At 38.8% G+C, this 15,584-nt stretch overlaps 1 protein-coding gene across 3 annotated transcripts in view; it reads left to right on the top strand.

The window, feature by feature from the left end:
• arhgef10la (Rho guanine nucleotide exchange factor (GEF) 10-like a) overlaps positions 1 to 15,584 on the top strand; it is a 111,346-nt gene that overhangs the window by 82,028 nt on the left and 13,734 nt on the right. For all 3 annotated transcript variants that reach the window (XM_063473623.1, XM_063473624.1, XM_063473625.1), the window contains 4 exons: positions 6,274 to 6,360; positions 11,019 to 11,233; positions 12,059 to 12,216; positions 14,769 to 14,911. In XM_063473623.1, the coding sequence (XP_063329693.1) occupies positions 6,274 to 6,360; positions 11,019 to 11,233; positions 12,059 to 12,216; positions 14,769 to 14,911 (603 nt within the window). The remainder of the gene's footprint in view (positions 1 to 6,273; positions 6,361 to 11,018; positions 11,234 to 12,058; positions 12,217 to 14,768; positions 14,912 to 15,584) is intronic.

The following is a 15,584-nucleotide window of genomic DNA, read 5'->3' as shown; positions in this document are numbered from 1 at the left end:
TTCCCTATTAGTAAAATAATATCTCAGTTGTTTCTATAACAACATTACACCGTGCCAATAATTTATTTACACAGCTCTTCTCTGTTTCTGGGTAAAATGTGCAAAAACAATGTCCCTTCTTCCCTATATGTACCTGTCACACAGAATGGCCTTGTTGAATATGAGCCCAGCAGTTAGTAGTGTAAAAGGAGCCTCTGCTTACTTAGAAAAACAATAATAAAACTAACAGACTGGACTGTCTCATCACTCTGTTAGTATTAAGTAGTTCAAATACATTACCCAAACTGTCCTCAAGTGTGCCAGTGTGATCTTGGAGGTATTAAAACTACAGGTTGACAGAGGTCAGAGTTCCTTTATTCCAAATGTAGTCATGATCTTTTTTTTTGTTTCTTTTTCAAAATTCAGTTTCTTAGACAACAACCCAAAAGTACATCATTTAGAATTAGATTAATAGACAAGGATTCTTCTGTAAATTGATAAAAAGATAAAGGGATAATCAAACCTTTGGATTGTATTATCGTTTCATTTTTTTTATGCGTGTCAGTGTCAAAAAGAACTGCAAAGCAGACCAAGGACTGATGGGATTTTGACCATTGTGCCACCTGCTGACCAGCACAATTGAATTGTTGAAAAAGACAAAAACAAAGCGTAGGTGTCTCATTGAGGCATAGTTGTTACATGCTTTCACTTTGTGTAGTTGAAATCTTGTCTCTGGTTGTCCTCCCCCTCCTCCATTACTCTGGTCAAAAATTCTCACTGAACATTTGCTAAATGTCACCTTGTCTTTTGTTTCTTTCAGCTCTCACCATCTGTCTTTCATTTCTTGGTAGCATTTTTTTCTTCTTTGTTTGTGTGTGTGTTCAGACTGCGTTGTGTATACCTCACTGTAAATTATTTTTACCTATACTCACTGATTTACTTTCTTTTTTAAAATGTAATTTTCGTATTTGTTTTTTGTACTTTAGTTCAAGCACAGAACAGATCCAATATATTAGGAGTTTCAAGGGAATTTTTGTGCAAGGTTAGAAATCACTTACTCAACTGGGACAAGGCTCTGAACAAGTTTAGAGCACGTTTAGATGTAGAGAGCACGCTCCATAGAAGACACGCTTGTCAGTGCTACACTGACATAAAAGGTCAGATTAAGACGGAAAAAATGTGGTTAACCAAGTCAGTATCGTGTTATTTAGAAATACCCGTGCGTCAGGGTTGCCTTCTTGATAATCTGAGCATAAACTTTGAAAAATCTCTCATATTTGTGGTTTGTTTAGTGTGCATTACCTGTAGCAAGGCTTTGGATGTAAGCAATTTCAGGTTGACTGGCGATTTACTCTGCGGCCATCCTGCCTGTAGCCTTAGGCAGTGGGGTTGCAGTGGGGAGGGAGCGCAAACACCAGTCAATTACCAGTTAATAAACAGTGGAAGTTTTCTATTAGTGCTTGTTAGTGCGTGTAAAAGATTGTTGGTATGTGGAATTGGGGGAAGTCACTGTGACTATGGAATCCGAAAAAAATAGTACAGCCATATTTGCTTTCTCTGGGTGTAATATACAGCACCCAGCCCTCTCTGTGCATGCCATTTAAAGAGATAATATTTGTTATTTGATTTTCAGAAGGCCATGGTGCAGTGTATAGCGTTTCCAAATACTTTTTTTGTCTCGTAAAAAGGTCCAGAAATGTGTGGTCAGGAGTTTCTAGTAAGGCAATATATCATAATTGACTATAAAGCTCTCTTTCCAATAAAGCATATATAAGTGTAGTGGAGGCCAAACAATGCAACGCTGGCTGCAGCGTGTCTCGTCTTCTTGTTGATAACATTATAGGACCCTAGTGAATATGATGCATGGACTTTTTTCGGGAAGCAATTGTCAAAAATCCCACGTGTAGTAAATCTCCCGCATATCTGAAAGCAGGTTTCACTGTGCTTACAGAGGAACATTGCTGTAAGGAAAAACAGTGCACCTGAGTAGCCTTGGGAAGTATAACAACATTAATTGGATTTGGAGAAGTCATCTTTTGCAAGGGAACACTGTTCTGACAGTCTGACAGCCAGAAGCATGAATCATTAAAGTGCTACCCTGTCATATTAGACGACTACCAATCTCTACCACTGCATGCATTTGCAGTTGTTGTTGCACAGAGCCAAGAGCTGTACCAGCGTGTACACCAACTAGGCAAAATCTTCACAGTAAATAAAAGACAATAACAGTAAATGGTCCCATCCATTCTTCCCTGTAGGATTGTAATTTAACACACATTTCACATTTATTTTCAGAAGAACAACGAAGCTCCCGTGCTTACCATTACCACCTGGAGCCAGCATCTGGGCTGGCGCCTTCTTGGGGTAATGGGTGGGGCACTTTGCAACTTGTTCTCTAACGTGTGCCTTTCTCTTATTTTTGTATATGTCCCTCTTGATTGTATATATTTCTCCTGTTTGCTGTTTATTCCCGCTGTCTACTATTTATATTTTATTTTGGCACAGCTGGCTCAGAGCACCCACAATTTCATTGTACATGTACGGTGACAATAAAGGGCTATTCTATCCTATTCTGTAGTATTCCATTCTATTCATTGGTAACCAGCAGCTGGGAGGCCGCGCTCTCATCACATCAACAAATCTTGCTTTAATTAGCTCACCTGCCCATTTCCTCCCTTTTCTTCCCCCGTGTTCCCTGAAGTCTTCCATCAACCCTCCCTCAGCTGGCTTACAGGCTCACCTTCCTCTCTCATCCTGCCTCCCGCGCAGGGGAATAGCGTTAGCTTTTCAACTTCACACCTACAGCTCTGCAGGCACACACACGCAGAATGTGCGATAAACGAGACTGACAATAGACTTTGAGAAGGCTTGGAGCTTATTGATTTTTAAATGGGGCCTCACTGATACGGTATTAGCATTGGGATTGCCAGTGATATGGCCATTGCTGAAGGCTCACATTTCCTAGGTGCCTGTCAATATAATTTGCACATTCACAGGTAGAAGTGGTCTTACAGGCTCTGTTGTTATGCTCACCCGTGCTCTTTCCACTGGCTGCTTAAAGAACTTCAATAAGTGGACCAGTGGTTTACTGTATTGATCATAGTCACTGTCTGCACTTTAATGGGAGCCAGATCTATCCTTGGCTTGGTATCCTTGTGTATTTCAGGCCTTGTGAGCTATTTCCACTCAAATTGCTCATGTAGCAGTTGAAGAGCTTCATTTCAAATTGATAATATAGAAAATATGACTCACACTAATTATCACATGATTGTGTAGAATTAAATAATTGCCCTATAAGGAAAGAAGTGCTGTTTAAGATTTTAAGCATAATAAGGGGTCATTAGCAAATAGCTAATTACTTATACAATATTCTAAAATGAGATTTCCTCTTTATACCCGCAATCATTTTTACAAGAGTAGGCGTCAAATTTTTCGAATGGTGGATAACTCATTAAGGAAGGAGCCTCTTCATTTACAAATGAGTTCTTTATCCGAATGATCCGAATGCACATTCCTATTTTTGAATACTGCTCCCATTTGTACTGCCAGACTGACTTTGCTAACTCAGAAAGTAATCTAGGTCTGGGAAGATTGGCCTGCAATGCTTACCGGTCTCAGGTGACTGATAAACTCCAACCACCATTGTGCTGCCAGCACCGTAAGCTATAGTGTTCCAGTCCCTCTGGTCCACCGTCACTCTCTTTCTCTTAACCACAGGGCTTCCATATGGATACCTATTATGGCTGCCACTTAATTACCTATCAAAAAACATTTCACAGCTCTTGACGGAGGGCTTGCAGAAGGGGAAAAGGGGTGGGGAGGCAGGGATAAAGAAGAAAAAAGCAGGGATAAAAAGAGCATGAACGATGCAAGAGAAATGGGAAATTGGGACTGAAAGATTGATAGAGAGGACCAGCCATGCATCTGTGGGGTGAATTTGAATAAATGGAGAGAGACACAGAGGGAGTGGAGAAATAGCCTCGCAGTGCAGATGAGGGGAGCCGTGAGCTATCCACTACCATTTTTTTGTTTAGTGTTTACAAACACACCCAACAAGAGAGAAAAGAGGGAGGGTCTTGGACAAGGGTGGCTATAAATTACCTGTGATTGATGCTTGCTGCCATAGAGGACGACAGTTAAAGACGCGCAGCTCTTATTGTTGACACTCTGTTCACTTTCACTCACCCTTCCCATTCTCAAAAGCAGCACCTTACCCACTGTCACCTCCCATCATCCCGACAACACACAATTAGCTGTTCTCTCTGTCACACAGTCCACCCTTAGCGGTCATACAGTAAAATGGTAATCATGTCCTATATGACAGACTGCTGGTTAGAGAAGCTGGGGGTTTGATCGGGTATAGACTCCACACTGCAAATGTCAATGTCTCATTTACAACCTGTCAAATAACTTTAGACTTATTTTACTTTTTTAAAACTTCTTAGCTCTTTTGTATTGATAATAAATACTTTGACAGGTACTTTGTCTTTCACATCATTGTGCATTCAAGTTTGACAAGTTAATATTGTAAAGTTAGCAGCTATACTAAATCCCAGGTGCTTTTTAAGGGAATAATCTTTGCAAAATTATTGCACGTGGAAATAAAAAGGAGATTCACTTTTCTGCCTTTGCCTTCTATGTTAAAATTGTTATTTTTGTGTTTCAAAGTTTTCCAAACCAAATGTATAAAGTGCACTGAGCAAAAGAATTCATAGAGCGAATAAGTTGATAAGAAGGGAGCTGAGGGCACTAAAGGAAAAAAAACTAAACTGAAAAGTAACAAATCCAATCATTTTTTATAAAGAAAGCTCAAACTAAACTAGAACCCCAATAGTTGCCTCCAACAATAGCTGGAACATCAAACATTGTTTTGGTGTTGTTCTTTTGATCTTGCCAATGGTAGCAGAATGCAAAGTAACATTTAACACCTGCTGGTTATATAATAATAGGACATTGCATGGAAAAAGCTGTGTTTTTCTGTGTCAGTGTTCTTAGAATTCAACTCATGAGTATTTCAACAGCAAACGAGTAAAAAGAATATATACAGTTGTGGTCAAAAGTTTACATATACTCATCATGGGCATGGATATCATGGTAATTTTGGCCTTTTCAGGATGTCTTTCAACTGCTCTTTTTTAAAGGTTATATAGTTGTACAGCAAAAACTTTTAGCAAATAAAAAAGCAAGAATTGGATGAACAAGTTTGAAATTGTCTTGGCTTTTCTCTAATACGCAGTGTGTCAAAAGTATACATATACCCCTACCAATATTTAGTTAAATGTTCCATTTAACCAGCTCGTCCAAATGATTTTTGGTAGCCATCAACAAGCTTCTTCCATAATCCTGGCTAGACATTTGATGACTCTTTTTGGCGGTATTGGTAGAGTTTATTTATTTGCTTTGTTGGCACAGCCCCAGCTTTTAAGCTACAATTTTTTTTAATAGGGTTGAGGTCTGGGCTTTGGGCAGTCCATTCCAGAAGCATAATATTAGTCTGCTTTATCCATTCCAAAACCACTTTTGATGCCAGAAAGCCAGAAATTAATCAAGCATGATATTCAACCACTAAAACAATTTTTATTTTTTGTGGGCGATCGTGGCTCAAGAGTTGTCAGTTCGTCTTGTGATCGGAAGGTTGCCGGTTCGAGCCCCGGCTCGGATAGTCTCGGTCGTTGTGTCCTTGGCAAGACACTTCACCCACTGCCTACTGGTGATGGCCAGAGGGGCCGATGGCGCGATATTGCAGCCTCGCTTGTGTCAGTCTGCCCCAGGGCAGCTGTGGCTACAACTGTAGCTTGCCTCCACCAGTGTGTGAATGTGAGAGTGAATGAATAGTGGAATTGTAAAGCGCTTTGAGGGTCTCGAAAAGTGCTATATAAATGCAATCCATTATTATTATTATTTTTTATTTTTTTATGGGAAAGCCAGTAAATAACTGTAATTTGGCATTTTAATCAAACAGTAATGATTTGCTTTACTGCTTTTTTTTTTTTGATGAATTTTAAAATTCATGGATAACAATAACAATAATTATGTTTTAGCATTAAAAATATAATTTTGATTAAAAAGCTAGCACATACTGGTGGATTAACCAGAAACATAAAAAATGATTTAGGGCAGCTGTGGCGTAAAACTTGCATTGGGTGATGATGTAATATGAATGTAATATGTAATGTTTGTGGGAAAGTATATAACAAGGTTCTGTCAGTGTAAAAGGAAAATAAAAAAAAAGGTTAAATTATGGAGCCATGATAAATACATTATATAAGCAATATTCATTTTTGTCTCTTAAAGCTTGAAGCTGCTCTCCACAATCCTGTTCATTGTGCACTGTTGGGCTTCTCTGCAGCAAGTACATCCTTACCTCAAGGATACCTCTGGGTAAGTAACATCTTCCTTATACACGCATGCAGACATTACATTACAGGCATTTAAAGTAAAAAAACAAACTCTTCACTCTTAAAGTGAAGAGATCTGATGGTGGTGATGAAACATTTAGTTCCTGAGAGGGGCGATCTCATCTGGAGTGCTTTAGGCTATAACCTTAAAAACCACATATCCAGCAAACTGGCCATCTATTGGAGATAGTGCTCTCAACTGCTATCATCATCAAAACAGCGAGTAGATTTTACAGGAAAGGTGTTTCATTCAGTAAAGTTCTGGCAGCACACAGTGACCTTGACGCTTGAATATTGGCTTTCCTTTAATTTGTCACCTGTCTGTGCATGAGTGTATATAAGCACACAGACGCTGTTTAATGTCCATTGACTAAAATCAAGGGAGAAGAATGCTTGTTTTATTGGTACTGATTATTTAAGCTTTTCACACAATTACCATGACAATTTAAATGTCCTTCCTAAATTTTCCTCTCATTCATTAAAGAGCGAATAAAAAATCTATCTCAAGGCTAAGAGCGGGATATGCAACATTTTTCTCGGTAAAATATCGCCTGAAAACTGTGAATTCATTCTGTAAAGAGGCTACCGTGGAGTAACTGCTGCAGAATGTTTCATGATGAGCGAGGAAAATTGCAGAGCCTGACTATCGCATCGTGTCTCGGGACTTGTGGAAATTTAGCTGAATCTACAAAGAAGGGGAGAATTTAGAATGATGCAGACAATCTATTATTGCTATTAATCTTCCAGTTTTAATTTTTTTTTTCCCTTCTTTTTGGAGAAGGTGGGTAATTTATCAGTTAATCCTCCCTGACCTAAAAGGTGGTTAAATCAAGTACAGGCCCTCCAAGAGACAGACTATGGCTCAGTGTCTCAGGCTTAATTGCTTTTGTGTTGGTATTCTAAAGAAGACTGGATGCTCACTCAGATGAGGAAAAGGAGATATGGTGCCATTACCATTTAGGGTCTTATGATATCAGTGTTTAAAGGAGAACAGGCTGATCCAACTTTCTACTTTTTTTAGAGCACCATCACAGATTGCTTAAAAGCCTTGGACCTTGTTCTAATAAGTGTTTTGTCACAGTGGCCTAAAATAAGGTAAAATAAACACTTCATGGGGGATTAATGTATTAAAAAAGCTGAAGTTGGTTCACACAGTTTTTGTGAGTACCTTTTTTTAAATCTTGAATTTGAATTAGGCATTCAGACATGGAGATCAGAGAAGATTGGTTTGATGCTTGTAACGATGCAGTGAGATGCGGTTTTGTACATGTAGATGGAAATGTTTTAGACTAGAAGAAACAGTTGTATTGATTAAATAGAAACCATCTGTTCTGTCAAATCAGAGTGAGAAGGACATCTGCAGACCTTCTTAGACGTCTGTAGGCGTAGTTTGTTAAATTTGCAGATCTTCTAAAACTTCAGGAACTTCCCTAGGCCTCTAACTGCTGACCCACGTTGTATAAATGTTTTCTTTCAAAGTTCCAGTTTTACCGTGTCTGAATTGAAATCTTTTTCAGTTAACTAATTGCATTTTGTATGTGGCCATCAGAGGTTTGCGGGCCATTTCGTATTCTCAGTTATTTAGAAACATTTTCAGGTCATAGCATCAGAGGTTTCATTTCTAAGTCAAATATTTAGGGGCTAAATTCCAATTTTGGTGACGCTCAAGCTAAAAATGTAAGTTTCTTTTGCCTTACAGTAAAAGTGTGGTTTGTTCATATTTCTCCTGTGCTTGTTTTGGGTTCTTCTTCTGGGTTCTCCCACAGTTGAAAAGCAGGCCATGGTAATGTCTTGATGCATGCTCAATCATCCAGGTGACTGCAGAAGTCACTTGGATGAGTGACGAAACGTTTCTCCCACTGAAAACTCTACGTCCTGTTGAACAGAATCAACTATCTGGGGCGTGCTGTGTTAATGCTGCCTATTTTAACCCAGGACACTTGAATGACATGTCAGATCTTAATGAGTGAAATGTCCAAGTTGAAAATCATGACTAATGTACTGATGCAATTTGCTGAAAGAAAATAAATAAATGATGTACAATGGCCACTGCAAATGAAAGTCCAAATCACACCAACAATGAAAGTTAAAATTGTGCAAGTTTCCTATTCAGTTCTCTTGAGCATCATATAAGTATGCTTCAAAAGAGAAAATGCTGGGGTTTACTCAGATGGAACATTGCTCGGTAAAAAACGGAAATGTATCTCTTGATGTATTTAGAATTTTGTTTGGAAACAAAACTACTCTAAATTGTTTTTACACTTATTGCTCTTCCATAAGTTCAAAATATCTCTCTGTGGAGACTAAAGGACTGAGAGTCCTTTGTGCTGAATGTTTTCTATAACAAAAATCCATTCAGGAGGTAATTTTGCTTTGTTATGAATTAAAGTCTCAGGAGTGAATTTCCTTTGCATTCTGCTTACGCAGTAGTGCACAGTACGCAAACCAACCTTGCAGACAGAGCAAGCAGCTCCTGAGTAGTAAATACACTGGTCCTCTTTTTTCTATCACGGTGATTGTTCCATACAGTATGGTACAAAGTGTAACAAAAAGATGGTTTCCAATAAAGAAAAAGATAGCGAAGGCCTGAGGAACCAGGACGAATAATTAGTGGCTGAGTGTTCCTCCTCCAGTTGGTTTTACCTCCCTGGCAGGCTTGTCAAATAAGGGATGACACTAATCATGTTAAAGTGAGATGGGCTATGGGGATTTCTGCGTGCTTTGATCAGAGTAATGACATTGTGTCTAATCATACTGATACCCCAGTGTTTCCCTGTTTGCCTTCACCTTCCTTGTCCCACTTTCCCCAACTTCCTACTTCTCATTTTAGATAAAGGCCTAATGAATTCTGGTTTTGTGCGTTTTCTTTACGCACCTATTCAACAAGCTACCTTTCATAGCTACTTTAAGTCATGAGAAACTTAAAAATATAACAGCTTCAGAGGAAATGAACAATGTAGTGACCCATGGTTTGCATTCTGTGTGGTGAAAAGAATTTAGGAGAGGGTGCCATCATAACCACTCTCCCACACCTCCTCACGGCTTGCAGAATAATCTCATTAATGCTGGCAGAGAAAGTTTGTTTTTCTTTCTCCAAGGCAAAGATTCTTTCCAGGGCACAACTCCAAATGTATCTGTCCCTTTAAATAAGTCTTTGTGTGGACACCACAGATTTCCTGGATAGGTTAAACTAAGGCTGTTTGGGTTTTGGGAGGTACAAGTGGACGTGTGAATGTTAAATTGTGTAAGAGGCAGGATGAAGGGGTCTAGGCCTCTGGCTCTGTTTCCACAGTCCTTTGAAGCCATTTTTGGGCTCCTTCCTGCAAGATAAGTTCTCCCTATCGTCGTTTCACCCTGTGCAACAGAGCATTATTTGTTCTGGCTCCTTCTCAAGAGCTCGAAGGATCGCTCCTGTCCAGATTCTGCACACTGATACAAATCAAACAAATGATTGCATGCAAATAAGGGTGAGCGTGGAGGAGAAGAGCTAAAGACTATATTTAGCTCCTGTCACATTCGCACGATGTGATTCATACAGAGAATAAATCCTCGCTGTCTCGCAGCAAGCTGCTGTGTGTGTTCTTTTCCAAGAACAGCATTGTGTTTTGTATGTACATCTACCTTGGCTTCTCACAGGAGTAATGAAATCATATTGAAAACTCAAAGTGACACTTTAATTGTTTAGGAATGAAAGCAATGTCATCTTAATTGGAATTGCATCAGAGATAGGTTGGAGGGTTCCTGCCCTTTTAGTTTTCTCAGCATTGGTTTTGACAGGCTTACTCACAGACCAATAAATGCGCAGTAAAAATGTGGTACACAGGATTTTAAGCTTCTATTGAGGCAGACTTTTAGCTACAGCTCAGGGTGTCAATCGCCTTGAGGAATTTGTCATGGGTGGTGATGCTTCACCACCCATGACAAATTTATGGAGCATCAAGCAAAGTGGGCGACATCTACAGTCATTGATTGGTGAAAACTTTCTCCACATCGGGCCTCCACGAAACTGAGCTGTCAATAGCTCAGTTTGTAACCTTGTATATATCTGAATATTAGAACTGAGAGCAGCGTCTCAGATGTTTAGTGTGACCTTGGACTTGTTAATATCAGATGTCAGTACATTTAATTGAAAATGATTTTTCTTTTCTCTTTGTAATGAACTGACTCCAGCAATAGATCAGTCACTTGATCTTGTAAAGTAACAAAAACCATCATGATTAAACAACTCAAAGCCTTTCAAAAACTTACGAGAGTCCCTCTGTTCTTCACTGATGAAAAGATCGCACAAGTTTTAAGATTTGTTTGATGTTCTGGCGATGACATTGTGAATCCATTATATAATGGTATTTAATAGCCTAAAGAATATAAAAGGGAGTGAGAACGCTTTAATAGGATAATTGGTTCGTTTTTTTTAGGTCTACATTGTTGTCAGGTAGATAATGTTTAATCATGATACTATCCTCTTGCCTTCAGTGAACATACACTGAAATTGTGACCTAACTGCTCCGGTTGTGCTCCCTGCTACTGGTATCCTTTTTTCAGCAAAATAGCTTATTATCTGTGGCATTATGATTCAGTCCACTGGTACCGCTTAACATGAGGTCTCAACCTTTTTCACTCAAGGTTTTTTCCTTTCTACAGGTGGCTGGTGGAGCAGAAGGTTCCCAAGGACAGATAGAGATATTTTCCCTCAACAGACCCATGCCACGGGCTGTAAAAAGCCTGCAAGTAGATTCTCCAGTCCGATGTCTAGAATATGTCCCGCTACCTTCCCCGACTGACGAAGTGGAGTCGGGAGTTCATAAGACACCCTCGGCAATCGGCTCCAATATTTGTGTTGGATTAGACGATGGCCGGTGAGCGACACAAAAAATAAGAGAGGTTTAATGTCAGAAAAGGCCAATTTTTGAAGCTATGTTTAGTGTAACAGAAAAAGCACAAATTCAAAGATAAGGGAGGAAATGGCTTTGGGTGTACCTGACATCTTCTGTTTTAAAATAATCTGCTGTATTATCCTATGCGATGGTCCCCTGTGATTCCTAGCAGTATAGATTTGCTTGTCAGTATTTCATCAAAGCAAGATATCAGAGATGAAACCTCAACACAGCATCGATTTAGCTAAGATCACTGTTTCATTTTCAAATAATAAACCTTCTGATCCTCACTGTGTGAGATAGGGGATAGGTTTAATCTCAGTCCCCTGTCACAGTTACAGTGCATAAATTGTTGTTGTTGTTTTAGACAGAGAATACTCCTATGTTTATAAATTTAGTTATTTTTATTAACGTATGTCAGCAGTTTGTTTATGCTGACATATTCCTTTTCAGTGTAAGTGTCTATTCAGGGGCAAGGGGAAAAAAAGATATAATAAAATAATAACAACTAATAAATTTAAAAAAAAAACACAATTTCAGCATTTTAGCACAGCTTGTCAGCTCCAATGTGACTTAACATTTTTTCTCAGTCAGAAAGAAACAAATGTGATGTGCATTTGTCATTCTGAAGAAGACAATAAGATGCAGCAAAGTTCAGATGGCATTTCAAACACAAGAAAGACGGAGTAGTCCCACATACTCAATGCTCTGTGCACTCTTAAATCAAACTGCATGAAAACGAGGCACTCTGTCATTTCAAATGATGCTCATTTATCATGTTGGTATGTGCCGCTGTTGTTCTTACAGAGTGCTGGTCTATGGCAGTGTGGACACTGCAGCACAATGCTTACTGACCCTCCATAACCCAGAGGGGTGCCCTGTGCTCTGCCTGAAGCACTCCTCCCGCTTCCTGTTTGCAGGACTGCGGAACGGGACCATGATGGTTTATGGAAGAAATAACAGTGGTAAGGTGCTCCTGAAGCTGCTTTGCTCCATAGACTGATTGGCTATAGTTTAGTGTCTGTCAGGGGTGGCTATCTGTCTGTGTGCGTGTGTGTGTGTGTGTGTGTGTGTGTGTGTGTGTGTGTGTGTGTGTCTGTGTGCTAGTTAAGGAAGTTAAGGATGTATCATTGACACTGGGTGTAGTTTGCCTTTTGTAATGGGTATAAAATGATAAAGACATCAGAAAATAAATGCATATTTATATTAAATAAATGCCAAAAATGCTGTTTTTTCTTTTTTTAAAACATGTATCTCCTGTAGAGATGGCAAATGAGGCTTTCTCCTTTATGAAATCAATGTGTGTTGTTTTTCCTCCAGTGCAAAACAGACCCAATTACACAGGCAGAAAGCATTGTTTTTAACAACAAATTAAATTTAGATTACTTTGTTGGTTATTTACTCATGTGAGGTCATCCCATATTTCAGGTCTTTTTGTGCCTCTACAGATAGGCACCTGCATGGCACTGATGTCAACTCCTAATGAGATGTGACACCAAAATGGGCTAAAAAGTATTTTATAGTTGATTTCTAATGGGGATCGTTAATCAACAATAATATTTTTCCCAGCAGTGAAATAATTAGTACAAATGGGTTTACTGTTTTCTCTCATTAGGTATTTATAAAACATCTATTGTATTCAAATTTTTCATTAATTTGGTCTGCAAATGTTGTGTGTGTGTGTGTGTGTGTGTTTAGATAAAATAATCTAAAAATAAAAATAATTTCAAATCTAGTCCATATGTGTGTACACATATGTGTATATGTGTGTGTGTGTGTATATATATATATATATATATATATATATATATATTTGGATGTATATGGACTACATTTGAAATTATTGCCATAGAATCACTTTTCTCAGTACGCTACACTTCCCTTTCCCAGTGATTTTCACACCTGCTGAAAGTATGAAAATAACACTACACCATGTGGTAGATGGCATGCCATGTTTAGTCAGGCATTGCAAAGGCCAAGGGGGCTTAACACCATCTCAGCAGTGCTTTGCAGTCTTCACAGCCAGCAGGAGCACAATAGCTCTATCACCAGATTCCTTTTACCTGGCCACAGTATGTCAACAGGCTTGCCTGCTTGCCTCTTGTGCTCCTCTCTCCTCCCAAGCAGAAAGGATGATTAATTACACCAAGCTGCTGCATACCGATTAAATATTACTATTCATGCTTTGCATAAAAAAAAAAAATTTAAAAAAAGAGGACAGGAGAAGAGCTCTGGAGGTTGCCCAGGAATGTTTGTGGGTTCGGCACATCTGTTAGAGATTTATGCCCTTGACTAGCATGTTGCTGTCTGAAAACGAGTCTACAGCATTCAGGATATACCAAGGCTTCAGCTGAAACCTTTGTCAATACATTTAATAAACTGTTGACAATAAATAGCATGCTTCTGCTTATCTCACTGTGAAGTGCATATTGAATATCATGTACTTTTGCGACGATAATATTACACAAAACGTGGGAGGGAAAGTTGGTTTACTGCAACAAGATTGGCCCGTATGTTAAAGAGAGAGAAGTAACGGCGTGGCATTGCTTCGCGATAGTGGCCAGAGGGACATTTACAAGATTGAATTTTGAAAAGGTGAAAAAAATGACCTTTATAACATGCCAAACAATTAACCTGTGGAAGTCAGAAGGCATTGTAAAGCTAGTCTGCACTGAAAGGCAGAAATAAACAATTCAAAATGTTAATTAAATGGTTGGATGCACTCTTCTCTAATTTTGCTTCATTAACGCATAGCAAAGGAAATTCTCGTGTAATTTACTTGCTTACGTGCTTCTGTGGTAGCCACAGTGTGTGCCCCGTGATTAAAACTCAAAACAAAAAGGTCTGCTTCATTTTCACACTGATGAACCAAAGAACGAGGATGAGGTGTCGAGAGCCAAAATTTCAGTTTTTTTGTTTTGTTTTATTTTTTAATTGACAAAAGACCTGGTGATAAAGATGTTGGGAAATGCATTAAAGTGTACACCAGGCTCGTTGGGATATGGGTGGCAAGGGTGTAAGCATTGTTCTACACAGTGTGGCGTTACACAGTGTGTGGCGAGACGCAGTGTGTGGTGAGACACAGTGTGTGGCATTTCAAATGGAAGTCCACAATCTTCAGTCAACCTGTAGTTCTCTCACATAGCTGTATATTAGAATGAAAAAAACAAAGCAAATCTCTTCCATGAACCCTCTCTGCTGAAGCTTTCGTAATTGCTCAACAGTGTTAAAGAGCTCTATTTATATTTATTTTTTTATTTTTTTTGGGAATAAACACCAGGCTAACTTGCTGTGGTACAAGTGGGAAGAATTGACTTTAATTGCCTTACTCAGTGTGAAAGGGCTCCAACAGAAGTGGGGCATGTGTTCAGACTTTATTAATATAACTGTAGGCTAGCTGTGATAATAGCCTTTTCTGATTTTAAGGGGTTTCTCACATGTTGGTTGTAGTTTTGAGCATTGTGGTGTTTGTTTGGGTTTTTTTTTTTCTCATTTTGTTACTGTTTTTGTTCCTCAGATGATCTTTGGGACCCTAAATCCCATAGATGTGTAAGCCTGGGTACAGAGCCAGTTCGGACACTGCTGGTGTTAGACGACTCAGTGTGGGCGAGCTGCGGGAACTCTGTCACAGTCATGGAAATATCTAGCTTCAACACACAGGTAAATAAAGAAAGTGTCTCTGGACATACAATTTGGCAGTGTATACAGCTGCTAAAAATGTAAACAGCCAGTGATTTTTCTACATTGCTTCAAACTAAATAAAACAGAGCAAAACACAAAACTTAGTGTTGGTATTTGAATAATGTTGAATTTCCACAGCTGATAGTAAATCTGCATTATGAAAAAGCCCATAGAACAAAGAGAAATGTATTTGGTTGAAACAAGTCAGATATAGTTAGCAAGTAGCTGATGAGCTGATAGCAGCTGATAGCTGTTGTCACTCCCTGTCTGTGTGAAATCTCATTTCCACATGGCCAATGACAGAAGAGAAATTATTGCATGCTAAAATTCAGTTGTTAGAACATGCGTTTATGTTTGCTGCTAATATTTTGTTCTAAGAAATATTAGTTAATGTTATATTTTCAACTGCATCTAGATTTAGCATCTCATTACGATTACCTATCATATTAAGAAATGTGGAAGCTGTTTAAAAACAGGTTAAGAAATAAACTTCAAAGAGATTATCTTTGACTTTTACCAAAAGGTTACGCGAGCAAATAAATGAGTTCAGTGAAAATCCACATTACAGTGGTTTTGTTCTATTTTTGTTTTTTGCAACATTTGAAGAAATGCAAACTTACACTCCTTTCATTTTCTGGGAAGATTTATGCAG

This window comes from Pelmatolapia mariae, linkage group LG5 (assembly GCF_036321145.2).
Source record: "Pelmatolapia mariae isolate MD_Pm_ZW linkage group LG5, Pm_UMD_F_2, whole genome shotgun sequence".
Taxonomy (NCBI): Eukaryota; Metazoa; Chordata; class Actinopteri; order Cichliformes; family Cichlidae; genus Pelmatolapia; species Pelmatolapia mariae.
The sequence above is the reverse complement of the archived record's forward strand: the minus strand, read 5'-3'. Positions and strand labels throughout refer to the sequence as shown.